Source organism: Tauraco erythrolophus, chromosome 8 (genome assembly GCF_009769465.1).
Source record: "Tauraco erythrolophus isolate bTauEry1 chromosome 8, bTauEry1.pri, whole genome shotgun sequence".
Taxonomy (NCBI): domain Eukaryota; kingdom Metazoa; phylum Chordata; class Aves; order Musophagiformes; family Musophagidae; genus Tauraco; species Tauraco erythrolophus.
Window position 1 is genome coordinate 19,804,951 of NC_141472.1, and position 17,745 is coordinate 19,822,695.

The 17,745-nt window shown below is 50.6% G+C and overlaps 2 protein-coding genes across 2 annotated transcripts; both read right to left on the reverse strand.

The window, feature by feature from the left end:
• Nucleotides 1–4,425: 4,425 nt before the first annotated feature.
• HOXD11 (homeobox D11) lies at nucleotides 4,426–6,131 on the reverse strand. The gene is given in 3 exon segments (XM_009978268.2): nucleotides 4,426–4,640; nucleotides 5,227–5,389; nucleotides 5,392–6,131. Coding segments are annotated over 3 exon segments (843 nt in total). The 5' UTR covers nucleotides 5,896–6,131; the 3' UTR covers nucleotides 4,426–4,464.
• A 6,056-nt stretch (nucleotides 6,132–12,187) lies between these two features.
• On the reverse strand, nucleotides 12,188–13,303 carry HOXD12 (homeobox D12). The gene is given in 4 exon segments (XM_009982174.2): nucleotides 12,188–12,228; nucleotides 12,231–12,425; nucleotides 12,743–12,835; nucleotides 12,838–13,303. Coding segments are annotated over 4 exon segments (795 nt in total).
• Between the last annotated feature and the right edge of the window lie 4,442 nt (nucleotides 13,304–17,745).

Here is a 17,745-nt window from a genome sequence, read left to right on the forward strand (position 1 = left end):
TGTGTGCCATATTTTCATAGAAGAGTCGGCGTCTGGACTGAGGGCTCAGATTCCCTGGATTTTTTTGACCGAGGGACGGGGGGGAACACACACGACACGACATACTGATGACTTTATGTCTTTTCCTAAATATGAAAGCTTATAAAATAAACAAAATAGCACGCTGGCCGTTGCTTCCAAGGCGTTATTTCTGAGCGTGGGGCTCGCACAGTAGCACTGACTGTACCCCCAGCTTCGCCTCAAGCCTCATCCCTCCCTTTATTGTATTTCTGTATTTCTATATTTCTGTGGACACAGAAGTGCGTATGTGGTACGATGAGATTTTAGTGTGTAGATTGGTCGCCGATGTTGCCCTCAGCCTCGGTATTTGGGCTGCACATTTATCTTTGGGCAGATTCCTGCCGCATTCGTAGTTTAATCAGAAAATAAGCAAATGCCCTTTTCGTTCTTCGTAAAGGACAAGCCCAAAGACATTTGGAAATAGCTCACAGGCTTGTCTGTCGAAAGGAATAAAACAGAAAAAGGGATAAAAAGAAAAAAAATACCAATAGAAGAGGTTATTATACAGAATCATGTCATTTACATGATGATTCAAAAAAGAAGCAAGCGGCGTTTCCATATTCCGGTATGTATATATATATATATATTTTTTTTTTTTTTTTAATTAACAACACATCCTGGCTCCCATCACTCGTTCGCATTCTCTGAGATCGGCCTCAGTGTAATTGCGAGGGTTTCGAGCACCTCGTATGAAGCCTAATGGGTTTGGGGTTGGTGTGGGCTCTCACTAGGAGCTCCCTCATGCCAAGAAAAACAAACAAACACAAAAACTTTGCTAAACGTTTCCCTCTCGAAATGGGTATCTCCACCGAGAGACCAGGGGATTTTCCTTCGGTATCTGGCTGCGCCTGCCAGGGCTACCTTTGGCGTCAGGGATCCCAAGGATTTCAGATTGTACAATGCCATTTTATTACCAACGGAAAGGCTATTCCTAGGAAAGTGTTAACAATGAACTTCTAAAAAAAAAAAAAAAAACACCAACAAAAACCAACCCAACAAACCAGCAGACGAAGTGCCAACAAACGCTTTCACGAGATACGGGGCTTTAAAAAACGCGGAATATGGCTGAGCCAATGTGAAATAGATTTCGATGAATTCCGCAAACAAGCAGAAAGCAGGGAAAACCCTTTATTTTCCTCAATTCTGACCAAAAAACGCGCACTGGAAGGAAAAAATAACATAGAAAAACAGAAAACCGGAACATGCCAGGTCACTGAAGAGCGTCCAGGAAACTCATAAGTTCACTTTAATTTTCTAATCTCTAGTTTCATTGTTAATAGATCTCCATAGTGCTTTTAAGGAGAGGGATTTCATTCAGCAACGCCTTGGCAAGGTGATGTTCGGATATTAAAAATATCTTCTTTTCGCTTTAGTCTGTCCGTGTTTTGTTTTTGGGTTTTTTTAAACGCATTCTCAGGAACTAACGTTAACCTCGCCTTCAAATAAAATATGTTTTAAAAATTATGCTTTCTGTACCTGGAGGTTTATTTAAGAAAAGCCTCGAATAGAATCGAAGATGAACTATACAAATGCATGGGTTTTATATTACTTTGTTCCATCCGCGTTTAGGCTGGCCTTAAAAGAGTACATAGATTTCGTTCTAGGGAACGAATTCTGAATATCATTGAGGTTTTTTTTCCCCTTTCTTAAAATTATGTGGTTTTTTTTTTTTTTAAGCTCAGATGCATTATAAAAGATTACGACCAAAAAAAAAAAATCTTTAAAGTGGCATATTTCTCCAGCACGTCACGGTTATGGGTTATTGTTTAATAAATCTTTTTGATGCTTTATTTTCTCATTTGGAAGGCTCTGAAATCTTATCGTTACTTATATATAAGATATTTTATTAGCAGTGGAATTATTATTAGGGGAAAAATAGACTTGAACGCCAGGAAGGCTGCGGGCATTGCAGCACATGGGCGCGCCCTCCTGTGGCCGCCGGCCGACCAGCGCCGGGGGACTTAATCCTCTCCCAGGCTTTCTCCTCAGCCCAGTTTGCTCCCAGTCACGGGTTTCTTCCTTTCTTTATAAATAGAAACTTAAACCGGCTATCGTTGAGCATTTATGCAAGATTAATCCTCGGGTGTTTGGCTTTCCGCGGCTTTCTTTCGCCGTGTTTAGCGTTTTAAAGGCATAATAATCCGCTGAGATAGACTGTTAAAAGCACTGCAGGGAACAGAAAATCAAACGACTCATTCTCGCCCTGTGGATTAAAGGCTCGGGAGAGACAAGAGAATTTTGCGATAAGGTCAGGAGAAATCCTTAGAGAAATTCCCCGCGACCTTGCGCATTTCTAATTAATGGGCTTTGTGGGAAACGCGCATCCGCAGAAAAGCTACAGAGAAACACCGTCTTTCTCCTTAAGCATTTGCTACAGCCTCCGCATTGCATTTTTTTTCCAGAGGAAAAAAAAATCTTTTTTTTTTTTTTTAGAGTTACAAAAAAGAGAGATGTGGGGGGAATTCCCGGGGCGCGGAAGAGAAAGGCGAGGGAAGCAGGGAGCCCGCCATGCTCCGACTGGCGGGGACCGGAGCGGGGCACGCTCCCCGCACGCCGCGGAGGGCTCACCTCGACCCAGCTGGGTTTTTCTTTGCATTATGATGCATTTGCTAATATGGCCAGCTATGCGGTAATAAGCGTGTGTGTGTTGTGCGTGTGTGTGTGAGAGAGAGAGAGGGAGGGAGGGAGACAGAGAGAGAGTGGGTGGTGGTTGAAAATAACAGAGGACACCTTAAGGCGCCTAATTATTCAGAAAGGTTAAAGGTGATGACCTTGACATTTTGGAAGTTCAAAGGCATACACTTATGTTTTTCTTGCTAAAGGATTTAAAAAATAATTTTTTTAGTCATGCCTCCCTCCACTTCCATTCTCGTTTCCTTGAATTCTCAGGCTTTTCCTGACTTATTTGGGCACTTTTCCCTTCCCTGCGTGCGAGCGTAGCGAGAGCCGCTTCGTCCTATTCAAAAAAAAAAAGGCAAATTCTTTTCTCACCTCCTCGCCTGTATTGCACATTGCGGAAATCTCTTTTTCACCCACCAGAAGGTGTATAATATAACCCAATTAAGCTGTTTAGAACCTCGGGTTTTATGGTGTTGTCTAGACAGTTCAAGGTTTTGTAAACAGCCCAGCCAGGTCACGCAAGATAAAGCGGCGAGGGAGCGGAGCGGACCTCCGCCGGATGCCTGCCCCCGCGCAGGGCCCGCCGGGCCGGGGCAGCGGGCTGCGCTCCCGGCCGAGCGCCGCGCTCCGCTCCCCCTGCCGAGGAATGATATTTAAGAGACCCACCCCTCTGCCCTCCAAAGTGGGTTTCTTTTCTTTTCTTTTATTTTTTTTTCCTTTTTTTTTTTTCTTTCCCGCCCCCCTTCCTCCACTAGCGCCAATTGTTTACAGCTCCTCTTGTCTGACTCGCTGCGAAGCCCTCGATCCTCTCTGCCTTAACCCTTCACTAACAAGTAAACAGTGATTGGCTTTGGGGATTCAGGGCTTATTTGGAACCTGACCAGTTAAAAAAAAAAAAAAAAAGCGCCTTTTTCGCTGTTTATAGTAATTTGTAGCACCATCAGAAGTGATGGTCTGCAGACAGCCATGTTGGCTCTGTCTCGCACGAACGGGGATATCCATACCTAGGAAGGAGATTTAGTCCTCTAAACTATTATTTATTTGAAAATGCGTTAAAAATAAGCCGACTAGGCTTCCTCCCGTTACTATTTAACTGACTTGGCTCTAGCCCGGGAAACGCTAGGATCCTTCAGAGATGGAAATCCATACAGTGCACGGAAGTATATCCTTAACTTTACTAGAAACCATTTATTCACATGAAAAAGACAGTGGCCCATGCTTTTGGATGACAATAGAAACTATATATATATATTTTATATATAGAGAACGTACTTTACCATCTCTTAATAAACCGCATTCACTTAAAGGGAGGAAGTGTTATTCCTAGCTCAAAAGCAACAACAGAGCCCCCCGAACTCAATGAATTGTAAGCAAAAAAACTACCAGACACACTGCAGGTCCATTGCTGGTACTGTGGGAGAGGGAAAAAAAAAAAGCACCTTTGGCGAGAAACACTTGAAAGTGGACAGTTGGATTTACCCTAGTTTCCCTTTATCAGGAATCTGCTCCGCCAAGCCCCGAAATCTCCAGTGGCCATTCAGTGTGTGGAGTTGCACATGAAAATGAAACTTTGCGTTCCGCAGTGGTGGATGTGTCATGTAAACCAATTTACTTTTGCATTCAGATGGCAGGTCAGAAAGACCGAGATATTATTGTTTTTCTTCTTTCTCTCCTTTTCGCTTGCTCTCTCTCTCTCTTTTTTTTTTTCCGTTTTTTTTTTTTTTTTCAAAACAAGGGATTCCCATGTGAAATATTGGAGTCGATCTCTATTCAGTTTCTTTTCTTTCATCCTTCGATCTGGAACCAGATTTTAACTTGCCGGGCAGTGAGGTTGAGCATTCTGGACAACTGCAGTCTTTTCTCTTTGTTTATGTACACGTTGAAGAAAAACTCCCGTTCCAGTTCTCTTATCTGATATTTGGTATAGGGACACCTCTTTTTCCTTGATCGCTGGGGAATTGCTGAAATTCAAGAGAGAAGAACTGATTTATGCTGCTGCTACGAACGTGCTCAGCTAGGAAGAGATCAAGAGGCTTTGACAATATCCCATTGCCTGGAAAGTAGCCCTCTAGTAGTGCAAAAAGAAAATATTCCTGGGGCTTTTTCTCTCTGGATGACTTAGTAAAAAAAGCGAATATTTCCCAACTTCTCCTTAAAGGAGAGCACTTTGAGCAATATCAGAGAGATATTTAAATGGGCTGGAAAATTCCAAGTTTCTCAAACTCCTCTCACCCACACACCCCCGCCCTCCACCCCAAACAAGCGAAGATCTTAAACTCTAAACCGAAGGGCAGCTCTGAGCACTACCTGTGAAATCTCCCCGTCTCCCCCCCGCCAAAATCAACAATTTAATAACAATTAATATCCTCTTCCAAGAATACCTTAAGCCCACCTAAATTGGTTTCCTATCGTAAACACGCTTACAACGGTAAAGGAAATCTTATAGGATATAAAAATCCTTTGGATGCTTATAAAATTGCACATAAAATGCGGCTTGACAAAGTGTTGGCCTTGTACTCTTGCCCCCAATTTACTACTGATACCTACCTGAACTGTTGCTCTTCTCTGCAACAGCCTCACCAGAGGGGGAACCGGCGCTGTTGGCTGGTGTCACTTTCTTCTCTTGGCTGGAAGGTGTTTTACTGCAAGTGCTGTTCTGGGCTTTCAAGTCGCCCTTGTCCGCGTCCCCCTCGCCCTCGGAAGTGCTGCTGGGTACGGGGGTCCGGGGGCTGTCTCGTAAAACTGGTCGAAGCCTTGCGGCAGGATGCCGTTCCTCCCCACCGAGCTGTAGAAGTTGGAGGCGGCTGGAGACGGTCCGTGGTGGCCGCAGACAGGGTCCGTTTTGAATAACATTTCCGTCCTCCTGTTCGCGGGCTGCAGAAAGTCTCTGTGCATCACCTCTTCAGCTGAGTAATAAGGAGCATAACTGCCCCTGTACTGCCATTTGCTGCGCTCTAATCCGTATTCCCTGAATGCTACTTCGCGCACAGGTTGGACATGAGGTAAATTAGAAGAATAAGGAAAAGTCATTTGACAGGACGACGATTGCGACAAAAAAGAGGGTTTCGTCGAGAAATCTGAGGGTGAGACGTAATAAGCACACCCTGGCAGATACATATTGGATGTGCCGTGACTGCAATCGTCAAACTCAGTCATGTCTTCCTTTTTTGCGATTGCAAGCAACCAGGAGGCTTCAATGCATTGAACAAGATCCATCTATTGCACAAGAGGGTTTGGACAGGATCAACTAAGAAAAAAATCCCCACCGTGTGCTGACGTGCAATTCATCTTGATTGATTCTAGTGGTAATTATGTCACGTGACGCGATGTAGAAATGTCCTTATATCTATATCAGCCCCTCGGAAAGGCTCCTAAGATCTCTCCAAGAGCCCTCCCAGCACGGAGAGACGATCGCAGCCTTTGTACAAATATAGCCGCCTTTCCCCCCTCATCCTTTCACCAGGCGAATGAGATACACGTAGGTGGTGCGGCTAATCACCTGGGGCCGCGCCGCCCGGGCAGGCGCCTGCCCACCGCCGGAGCCCGGCGCGGAGCCCCGCGGCGCGCAGCCCCCCGCCCGCATCGCCGCCCAGCCCTCCCGGCCTCCGCGGGCAATGGGGCGGGTTGGGGGGGTGGGGGGGTGGGAGGGGAAGGAATACAGCCACCGTCGGGGAAGGTAGCCCTCGGAGCGCGGGGTGCGGGCTCCCGCCGGGCACCCTCGGCTGGGAAATGTGGTCGCTCCTCGTCAGAGGGGAGCGATGCTGGCTCTCCGCCGCTCTCGCAGATGACGAGCGGGTGATTGGTTCACTCAGGAAAGCCAAGTCCCGTTCACACGCTCGAGCGTATACGACTGGATCTGCCCACCCGGCTCCAGCAATCACAGTTGGCATCGAAACCGGTCACGAAATTCAAAGCCTGAGTCCCGATCATCTCATTTTCCCTCGCTTCTAAGCCCAAACACTGCGCCCTTGTGTCAGGGCGCCAGAGACAAACTGCAATGGAAATACGCGAACAGAACGTCTCTCAGCAGCCGGTTTTATGAAAGAGAGACACTTCGGGCTCTTCTGGAAAGCAAAGGGCTAGAGCAGGAAGAGAAGTCCACCAAGCACGGTTTCCTTGGGAAGCAGAGCAGCACACAAAGTGACCTCTGTTCCTGTGCCTCCAACTCCCACTAAAACGTTCATTTTCATTGGAAGGGAAAAGCAGGATTGGGAGCGGGCGGCGCGGCACAACACCCGCCAGCCCCGCGGCCGCGGCCGCCCTGCCTTCGAAGGCTCATTTTTGCCAATTTTTTTCCTTCTCTTTGAAATATGATTTTACATAGACGAGCACAAACCGGGTCACAAAGGCTGAAAAGAGAAGAGAATAAATAATAACGCGCTAGCAACAGCCCTATGCCGCGAGCAATTCCTCATTCCAGAAACGTTTGCCAGCTCTCTATGGGAATGCCTTTTTCCGCCACTGTACAGCATAGCCAGAGTAGCCCCGCCACATGCCGCTCGCCAAACAAACCTGAAATCTGGGCCAGCTCTCCACGCCGAGCGGGATCGCCCCCTGCCACCCAGGCACCCCCCGGGCGCTCGGGCCAGGCCCCAAATCACCTCCAAAAAGGCAACCTCCACGTCCCACAGCAAAGCAGAGAGCCCAGCAGGTAGGAGCCAGCCCCAAAGCACCCCGGGCCGGTGGGTTAGGCCCGGGGGCTCCCCGGCTCTGCGAGATGGCGGTGCCCGCGGAGAGCTCGACCAGGAGCAGGATGCGCGCCCCGCGGCCCCGCCGCAAGAGGCGCGGGATGCGCGCTCCCCGCTCCGCGCTGCGGAGAGGATCCGGGGGCGGGAGCCCCCGCAGCCCAGACTGCGCCCCGCACCCTGTCACCCGCCCCGCCGCCTCCACTGCCACCGGCACAGCCCCTCCTGCATCTCTCGGCCCCCCAGAGCAGGCGAGGGCTGCCCAAGGGGCTTCCACACCGCAGCCCAGCTTGCCCTTTCTCAAAAGCGAAAGACCAAAGCCAGGCAGATAAGATGAAACTCATTCCTTCCCGCCCCTTTCTTTCCTTTTTTCTTTTCTTTGTACAGTATGGTTTTTTTTTTTTGCCTTGGTGCCTCGCTTGCAAACCAGCTCCAACGCCACACATTGCTCCCAGCAGATAGACTCTCTCAAGGTATCGCTAAAAACCAAGGCACAAAACCACCACTCCCTGCCTTTATCGGTAACTTTCGAGCCTTCTCGATTCTGCTGCGACACACGAACAACCTCCTAAAACGATGCCTGCGCAGTTAAAATGGCTCCTGCGTCACTTACCACCCTGAGCTTGCAGCAGAGCAGGGCAGGCATCCGTCTGGATCGTGCCCCCAGGTTTCTTATCACCTATCTCTTCAGAAGAGATGGCTCTGGGAACCTATGGACCCTCGTTTTCTTTACCGTTCAAACAACTAATTACGCCTTAGCCAGAATCCTTCACCTTCATTTCGATACAGCAAGCCTAGCATCAATTAAATTTGATGCAGGAGCCAACCGGTTTCAACTAATTCAAGTTCAAAGACATGGCGACGATTTGTTAATACGATAACAGCCCTTGTAGGAAACAGTCCCTTAAAAAGCGATATAATTTGGGAAATGAGACCAACATCGCAGCAGAGACCCCTCTGGAACAAGGCAGAGCTGGGGGTCCCCGCCTGCCAGAGCATTTTCACCCTGGGGTCGGTTCCCAGCCCAGCTCGGAGCATTCCATACCCCCCTCCTTTTTTTTTTTTTTTTTTAATTTATTTATTTCCTTACGCAGATGAAATAGCATCGAAACATAAATGCACATCATGTACACAGTCAGGCGAATACTTTACCGTTAGGCGTCTTGAAACATCTGCAACCGTTGCCTGGAATTACCAAGTATTCAGGTCCAAGCGACATTTCCAAAAGCCTTCCGTGGAAATTAAGGCGACTTGCATACATTCTGGTTTAAAAATATACCCGATCCGGCTGGAGAAGATGCGGTATTTTTGTGCCACCCAAGATAAGACACTAACTTGACCTTAACTTTGTTATGGCGCCCCTAGTATCTGGAGAACGTGAACAGACACTGTCTGGCAGCTCTCGTAAAAACCGACTGGAGAAGAGATTCTGAGTCATTTCATTTATTGCCACTACAGTTCTGCAAGAAAGCTTTTCCTCCCTGCCAAACTTTAATTATTTATGCTCTTTTAGGAGCACAAAGGCATCCAGAGCCATTCCCAACAAGCCGAGTTGCGTTTGCAGCCTTATCAAACGAGGAGGAACCGAGAGCCCCCTCGGAAGGCTTTATCATGTTTAGGCTGCGGTCGAAACGCAAAGATGTTTATGTTGGAGTAAATAAAGGGATGGACGGTCTCCTGCGTGCCGCGGGGGGACGTGGACGCGGGCGTGGGCGCAGCGAGCGGGTGCCCGCTGCTTCCCCCCCCCTTCCCCCCCCCGCACGGCATGCACCCACAAAGCCGGGGCAAGGGGCGAAATATAGCTGGAAGGACACCCGAAATAATCCAGCCGGGGTGCGTGGGGTACACCCACCTCATTCGGGTGCATCTCCTGCACGCCCACCCGACGTGCGGCACACGCGTGTGCACACATGTGCCCCCGGGGCGGCTCCGGCGGGTGTGCGCAGGGAGACCGCACAGGAGGGGCGCGCCCGTGCCTGCAGCTCTGCCACACGCGTGTGTGCCTCCCCACACGCCCGGAGAGGCTGTTTTTTGCCCAGAGGAAGAGCAGAAACCAGGAGTGTGGGCACGGGTGAAACCATGCACCATTTTCTCCCGCCTATGTGTCTGTGCACAGCATGCGCCCGCTAATGTGTACGTCTGTGTGCGCGCACACACGGTTACACACAACGGGCGCTCCTGAGATAAGTGCGTCTGTGTGTGTACGGGCACATACGGACATACAGGATACACGTACTTTCCCATCACTTCGCAATTTAGATCCTACCTCCTGTGTTTTTGATCCTGTCGTGGGCGATTTAGACCAGAAGCTTTACAATAAGCCATCGTCGAGGATCGGATGCGTTTAATAAGTAATACATCGCTTTTCACAGCTTTTCATCCGAGGTTACTCTTCGGATTTCACATCACTCGCGTAATAAAGGGACTGGTTGCACTGGGGCGGGTTCGAACAGGGAAGGACGACATAAAGGGTCCATTTCTCATGGATCGTAGCCAGCTGAGTAGTATTCCAGGAGGGAATAAGAAAGGGGCTTTATCTGGTTTTTGCTTTCCTCCTGGCTTGCATCATTGGGGTTGCTTCTAGTTTTTTTAATTAGGGAAATGCTACTGAATGAAGAGACTTTTATTGTCCGCAATGCGCCAGCTCCCAGCGCAGGGGCTGAACGCCTCGAAGATTTGGAGGGACCCGGGGGTGGTGCCTGAGGCTGTAGGTGCCTAGGTGTGCATCCCCTTCCCTCGGGGAGCTCTCACCCGGCGCTGCTTCGCCCCCGCTTTTCCAGTGACAGTCACCCCGCCATGAGCGAGGTAGGTTTTTGTCTGCGTTGGGCAATGCGGTAAGAGTGGCCATTCTGGACGGCGAGAAATGCGCCTCCAAGTTGGGCTGGTTTTCCATCTCACTCCCATAACGCCACCCGAGCGCTACCTTTGGGGCTCTCTGGAAAGCTCTCGGGAAGATGGCTGCACTGCTGCCCGCCTGGAAATCCGGCATTGACCTCCAAAATCCTCTGGACCACTATGCCTTTGCGAGCAGCAGTTGCAAGCGAATGAGTTGGGTAGGAGCAAAGTTCAAATATGCCTCTTTATGAATTAATGACTTTATTGCCTTCAGGAAGGCAATAGGCCCGTGTGAATAGTTAGCTGCTTTGTGCCGCTCCTTGCGGTTGTTTAGCCTTGTTGCATACGCCCCGAACAACCATATCTGAGACTATTTTATGTACCAGAAAATAACGCCGTCTCCGCCAGCGTAGCTACGATTACTGATCGGAGAGGCAACCCAAGGTTTCGCGTGTGGAAAGCCCTCTTCATTAGAAACATATTTAGGTGGAAATTGCAGCCAAAAGGCGTTTTAATCTGGATCTAAAATTCCGTGAGATTTGTTTTTTTTTTCCGAATTATCAGAATAAGGCAATATCGAGCTTTTCCCCTGGCTCTGCGGCTCCAGCCCGAGTGCTCTGGTGCTGGAGAGGCGGACGGCTCCCGGCAGAGAAAGCCTGTCAGCAAGATGCGGGGAGAAACGATTTAATTTTCATCCTAAACCCATAATCAAACGGCTTGGGCAATGCTCCCAGCCCCTCCGGTTGGTTATCCCCTGAGGTTTATACCTGGGCAGAAAACCGAAACGCTTTCTCCCCTTTCCCTCGTAAAAGCCGCTGCGGAAACGGCCCTGGGGACGGTCTCAATAAATAATCAAACCCACCAAAACCTCCGGGCTCTCCTCTCTCCTGCGCCTGCAGCATCTCGGGGTGGGTGGGTGGGGGGCGACTCCCCCAACTCGGGCCTGGGTCCCTGCCCCGGCCCCTGCCCCGGCCCCAGCCCGCCGCGGCCTCGGCACCGCCCGCTCTCCTCCGACTGTTTGTTTTGGGGCAGCGCTTGGACAAGGCCAAAGTCAGCGGCGCTGGAAGGGCAGGGCCCGGCCCGGCCACCTGGGGCGGCACCGGCGCCGCCAGGGCCGCCCGCGCCCGGCTCTGCGGCCCCCTGTGCCCCCGCGCTCCCCCGGGGCCCGGCTGACCGGGAAGGGACGGAGGGGCGCTTGTTCACGAGAGGGGAACCTCTCCTCTGTGCCCGGGGAGCGGCCCAGCCCTCTCCCCGGGGGCGGTGGCCCCCCCGGCGGGCACACAGGGCTCCCCTCCGCCCGTGCCCCTGCCGTCGGGGCGGGCAGCCGCAAGCGGAGCGGTCGCCGCCGCTGCGGAACAGGCGCGCAGGTTACGCGGGGGCCTTTGCGCTGGTGTCACGTGCCCTCTCCACCGGGCCGCGGCCGGATTCGCAACTCCGCGCGGGGGGTAGGAAGGAAAAAAAAAAAAAAAAAGCAGCGAGAAAAAGGTTTATTTGTTAACCACTTTCCCCATCGCTGCTCGAGCAGGTTAGTCCAAACCACAAAACAAGCCGGCGCGGCAGGCTCGCCCTGGCGTGCAGGGCAGCAGATGAAGGGAGCAGCCGGGACTCACAGAGCTGACGTCTTTACTAGGCGTTATTCCTTTATTTTGCTGCAGAATGGTGTTTACATACAGATAAAAGAAATCGATTTTAGTTTAGCACCGTTCGTTCTCCAGGGAAAGAGAGGGTAAGAAGCAAGAGAAAATCTATATAAATGGAGAAAGGAAGGTAAAAGCTGATAATACAGGTTTCCATGCTGGTCCGGTTTGTCTTCTTCATTTTGGCTAAGAACTCAGCGTTTGCCAATTTACGCAGGGATCCTACGCGTTTCGAGAACTTGGTTTAAATGATAAGAAAACCACACTCCCCGCTTTTCACTCGCGAATACGCTCTACTCTAGGGGTGAACACTCCGGACATAAGTTCATGCAGGAACGGGCAGACTCTGCTCTAGTACATAGAAAGCGCCTGCTCTCGCATTACTACTCTTTCTTTTTCATCCGCCGGTTCTGAAACCAAATTTTAACTTGCTGATCGCTTAAATTCAGTCTGTTTGATAGTTCTTTCCTCTTCTGTCGGTTAATAAACTCATTGAGGAGAAACTCGTTTTCCAATTCAGCAATTTGTTGTTTTGTGTAAGGTTTCCGTTTCTTTCTTGATCTCCCCTGGGTAGGGCACCAAGGCAAACCTACAACAAACACGTCGATAATTTAGTGGATCAGGTCTGGGTATTAAAGAGAATATGCCAAAACCAACCAAACAAACAAACCCAACCAAACCCACCAAACAGACAAAACCGCAAAAAAAAAAAAAATAGGGCTAAACTACTCCGGCAAACCGGGCAAAGCACATCTGACAGCACAATTTTTATCTACCTCCGAGTCGGATTAAGCGATTATTGCTCCGAATAGGTTACAGGGGGGTTACAAGGAAATTACAGGCATCTCTTAGAAAGCAAGTATCGCTAGGGTCGCCTCTAACTAAAGCGAGATATTTAAGGCATACCATCCTGCACTGAAGGTCTGAGGCAAGACTGGACTGCTGCGGGCTGAACTGTCAGGTTCAAGTTGACGGAATTCTTGATGTCCTCCTTTAAGCTGGAAGTGCAGGAATTCACTTCAAAAGAGCAGCCGAACCATGCAAACTTCTCTGCAGGCTCGAGTGGTCATACTTTACGGGCTTTAAGTTGGCTGTGTGCGTAACAGTTGGGTCATTTGCGAAAGATTGCCTCTGCCTGCATCTCTCCTCTTGTTTGGAGCTCGCATCGTGGGCGTAATATTTATTGTTGTCTTCCAGGCACTCTTTGTTGCCGTTGGAGCTGATGTTGATTGGAACGGAGCCGGGGAGGTAAGGCTGCGCCGCGCCGCTGAACGCGTGGCTCTGCGGCTGGGCTGCGCACGAACTTGAGCAAGTCCAGGGGATCGAGCTCCGGGGGTAGGAAATGGTGGGCAGAGCCGCCAATTGACTGCCATTAGCCCGCAAATTAGGAAAATAGAAGGAATCTGGAGATTGCAGATTCAAGAGAGAACCAACGTAGCCAGATCTGTAGAGACTGCGATCACACATTTCCAACAAAGGACTTCAGCTGTTCTTACAGCAGTATTTAGTTACAACAGGGAATAAGCGGAAAGCCTGAAACGATTGGACGAAACTTTGCAGACAGGTTCTTCAAAGCCGGTAATTTCAGCACCGCCTCCAGCCACCGAACCACAGAGTCCCCCCCTTTTTTTTTCTTCTTCCCCTTTTTTCCCCCCCGTTTTTAAAAGTCTTATGATAACACTTGAAATATGAAAATACCGAGCTCGCAAGGGGGAGGGGAAAACATGGTCTCTGCTTCTATAAAAGCGGCCGGGGCTGGCTGGCAAAGCTGCGGCGCCAACTCAAAGATGAGGGCGAAAACAAACATCTGCAGAGCTGCGAGGGGACAGCTCTGCAGCCCCCGGCCCGGCGGGGCCCCCCGGCTGGCAGCACCCTCAGGGCCCGCCGCCCTGCACCGGGCAGCCGCCGGGGAGAAAACTATACCCACGGTGAGAGTGTGCACCGCGGGCTGGGAATAACCCAAGACGGCTCCTTCTCACTAAGGGAAAGGAGATGTGACCGTGCAGGGCACACGGACGTATTTCTGCCCCCGTACAGATGAGTACACCTTGTGCGTGTGCGTGCCCAGGACGCGTATTTTTCTCGTTTTATATAGGCGTTTGTTTTAATTGCGAGCAACATGATATGCATCTGCATATGCTTGCTACTAAAATCTTAATTGATCGGATATTACCAGGGTCGTCATTCTGGTGCACTAATGACTAGCACTCCCTTAGGTCCCCACGTCTGCCCTTTTACCTTTCATCCTCACTCCGAAGCGAACACAAGTTTTTAAACAACTCTTCTAAACTCGATGTTTATCTTGTCTTTAAAATAAAATAAAGCAGACATCGACAAACCAAGAATAATAGCAGCAACAACACAGAATTACTTGAGCAAGCCGCCGAGATTAAAAAAAAAAAAAAGAAATCTAACGACTGTACGAAATAAAATGCCCGAATCTGCTCTGCAGCAGAGAGGATGCGAGTGCAGCAGTGGGCAGAGGAGAGCCAGCCTCAGCTGGGTACCCCGCTGCTATCACCCAAGTTGCGTGCGAGGAATTTTTCTTACAGTGTTATTTCGGGGGGTTATACATATTTTACATTTTTGAGAGATCACACAAGAGCCCCTTTATCCCCTCATCGCTCCCATTTTCCCTGTAGCACCCCGAGCGAGTACGAATAAAATCACATCCGAGAGCATCCTCACGGGAGATTGCTCTTGTCCTTTCCCAAACCGTACGAGTCAGGAGGCAGCGTAGCTCCCACGGAGGCAAGCCGAGGCCCCGTGTGCTGCACCCGAAGACACACTCAGTGTCTCGGGGAAGAGCACCCCGCCGGAGCCCGGCCGAGCTCCGTGGCGGCCGCGGGAGCCGCGCTCCCAGACCGCTCCCGGTACCACCGCCCTCCGGGCACGCGGGAGACTTGGGAGGCCCATCCGTCACCCGGACCGGGAGTTTCCGTCCTCGGCCTCTTTTCCAAGAGGATCTCCCCAGGTTTGAGCGAGCCCAGCTTCAAGCAGAGCCTTAATGCCTGCACTTGGCCACTTTCATTACCTCGATTAAAAACTCGAACCTAGTTAACAGGTAGGGTTAATATTCCGTGTTATTGTCCTGTTAATCACGTTTTAATCTTGGTTTTATTTGTACGCCGAGATCAGAGACGCTACCCCTCTTGACATTTTCCTAATGAAATTCATCTTTCTCTTTAATGGGAAATTGAGGTAAATTCTGCAGTAATTTCATTGCCCTGGAAGAAATCTTTAAATGATTGCTCTCTCCTAGACCACACAGGACCACACAAGCACCGCTGGAGGATATTACTGACCACTGCCTTTAATTTTTATTGTTTGAGTTATGTCTACCAATTGAATCTCCCTCTTATTAGCTTGCTTGCTTTCTGCTTTTTTTCTCCCCAAGAGGATGGGTAACAGTTTCCTTTCATAATCGCCTTTTACGAAAAAGCTGACCCTGATTTTCGAATCTCGGTGGACAGAAGGAACATTTTGTGTTCAAAGACTATATTTCTGCCCGCCATAAACACAAGGAATGGACGTGAGTTCCCAGTTACCGGAAAGAAAGGTGACACTTCCAACTAATTTTTATAGGGTTAGAGAAAACAGAGCTTTCAATTAATGCTCAACTCATCTGTAATTGCTAATTACTACTGAGAAAAAAATACGAAAAGGAAAATCTCGAGTAGCTGGAGACACTCACAGCTGCGGAAAGCGATGTTTATGTTTAAACCTGTAGGGAAAAGAAGTGACAGAACCATCTCGTTTCCAGGGCGGCTGGCCGCTGCCGCGGTGCCCAAAGCCTCGGACGGGCTTGTGCTGTTTTTTTCCAGCCACAGCCGCCTGCTGGTTTCGGGGGCGGCGGTTCAATGCTGCGGGTGTCCCCCTGCCTCTGCCTGTACAGGAAATATCACCGCTGAGGAGCGGAGCGGCCCGGAGGGCTGCTTTCACACGCTCCTTTCCGCTCTTTTTTTTTTTTTTTTTTCCTTTTTTTGTTTTTGTTTTTAAACAGGCAACCGAATCGGCCTGAACATCAGAGCTGACCTCACGCTATAATTCCACTGGCATATTCTTCCAGTTACAGACGAAGGTTGCTCTGCGTGTGACCGGGTAGTCTCCTTCTCTCATTTATCACTCGGAAACGCGGCTCCCGAAGCGAGGTGGAGGCTTCCCCCGCCTATGCCGGGGGTTGTCCAGGAGATGGCAGGATTGCCTCAGACATGGCTGGGAAATCGCGCTGCCTGACAGGAGCCGAGCTCCATGGCAGCTGCGGGGCCGCCGGCCGGCTGCAATGCATCATCGCGCCACTGCGCATTTGCAATTCACTTCGTCGAGTCCATATTAATTATCTGTAATAATGCGCGCTGTATTTCAGGTGAATCATGGTGCCCTCACGGACGTCCGTGACCGGCGGCAGCCCGGATCCGCGCTGGCGGGCGAGGAGCGGAGCGCCGGGGCCCGGCCGGGTCCGTGCGTCCTGGGAAGAAGAGCCCAGGCTGTGGGCACGGGGATTTTGAATAGCACTCGTCAATGCCCCGGCTCCAGGTTTAGAAAACCCTTTTAATCCGCCCTGGTAGGCGGACGGGCTGATGTACCCCGTCCCGCAGCCCAGGCACTCCTTCCTCCTGGCTGTAGCTGCCGGTTTCTTAACGTTTCTGCACGTTGTTACGAATTAAAAGGCGACTCCTCTCCATCTGGTACCGATTTGCCAGCCAGTTCGAGTTTCCTCCTGCCCTGGGAAGGGAGCTTTGGCCGTGGCAAGCTGTGTCTTCTGAGAGCCCGGCGACCGACGAAGCCAAAGGTTAAGCCTGGAAGGAGGAAGGGAACGGCCCGCGACGGCTCCGCGGCCGGGGCGCAACAGCTCGGGCAGTGCCCGGCCTTCCGTCTGCGGGGGTCTCGCTGGACTGAAAAACTTCTCCAGAATTAATAGGACCGACCTATGTGTGGCGGGGGGAAAGGGGACGTGCCAAGAGTGGGGAAAAACGAGAATTTTTAAAACGTTCGGAAAAACAAGGCTGCATCAGTAGAGAGGGCTGTTCCAGGTGCTCGAATGATGCGCCCCGTAAGTCTCCTCTTTTCCCAGAATCAGACAAAATGCACTTTGAGACAAAATCTTCAATGCTTCCAAATGGATATTTTTCCTGTCCGTTGGGGGAAAATAAACGCCTCGAGAGCCGTGAACGCGCAAGCGGAAGAGAAAGGGGAAGAAAGAGGGCGGAGGAGGCGGAAGATAACTCCCCGCTGGAGCCAGCCGGTTGCGGAGTGAACGGAGAGGCGCCGCCCCGGCCCGGCCGCCCCCGCCGCCGCGGAGCCCCGCCGGGGCACCAGCAAGTGCCGGGACAGGCTTGGGAGGGGAAAACAAAGGGGCACTGGGCCACCCTTGGCCGCCGGGTACCGGGCAGGCAGAGACGGGCTCCGGGGGGAGAGGGGAAAGACAGACTCTCCCCTGCCTCCCACCCCGAGTATTCCTCGCCGGCAGCATTTCTTTCTCCCCAAAAAACCCTTCCCCAGCGGCAAGGCGCGCTCGGGTACGCCTTTCGCGCCTTTAACGAGCCTCGCATGGTATCTAGCTCTCTTTTCCCAAAATCCGCGACCTAAAGTGGCCCTGGGAAGATCCCGGGCAAGCCTGGAGCCCGCGAAACACCCTACTAGAGAAAGAAGGCGAATTTCTCCTACTCCTTTTATATATATCGAAAAGAAATCGTTTTATTAAAGACCGTTCAGGAACAGTTTGGCAACATCGTTAACAGCTCGGAAGTTCAGCCCAGTTTTCCAACACAAAGTAAAAGCAGACTTTAAGACAAGAAAATAGAAAGATATGGTTTATGGAGAAAGAATCTTACGTATGTCTTACCCACATACACTGGTAATCAAAGTGTTTAGAGCAATAGTATATTATAATAAATAATACTAGTTCG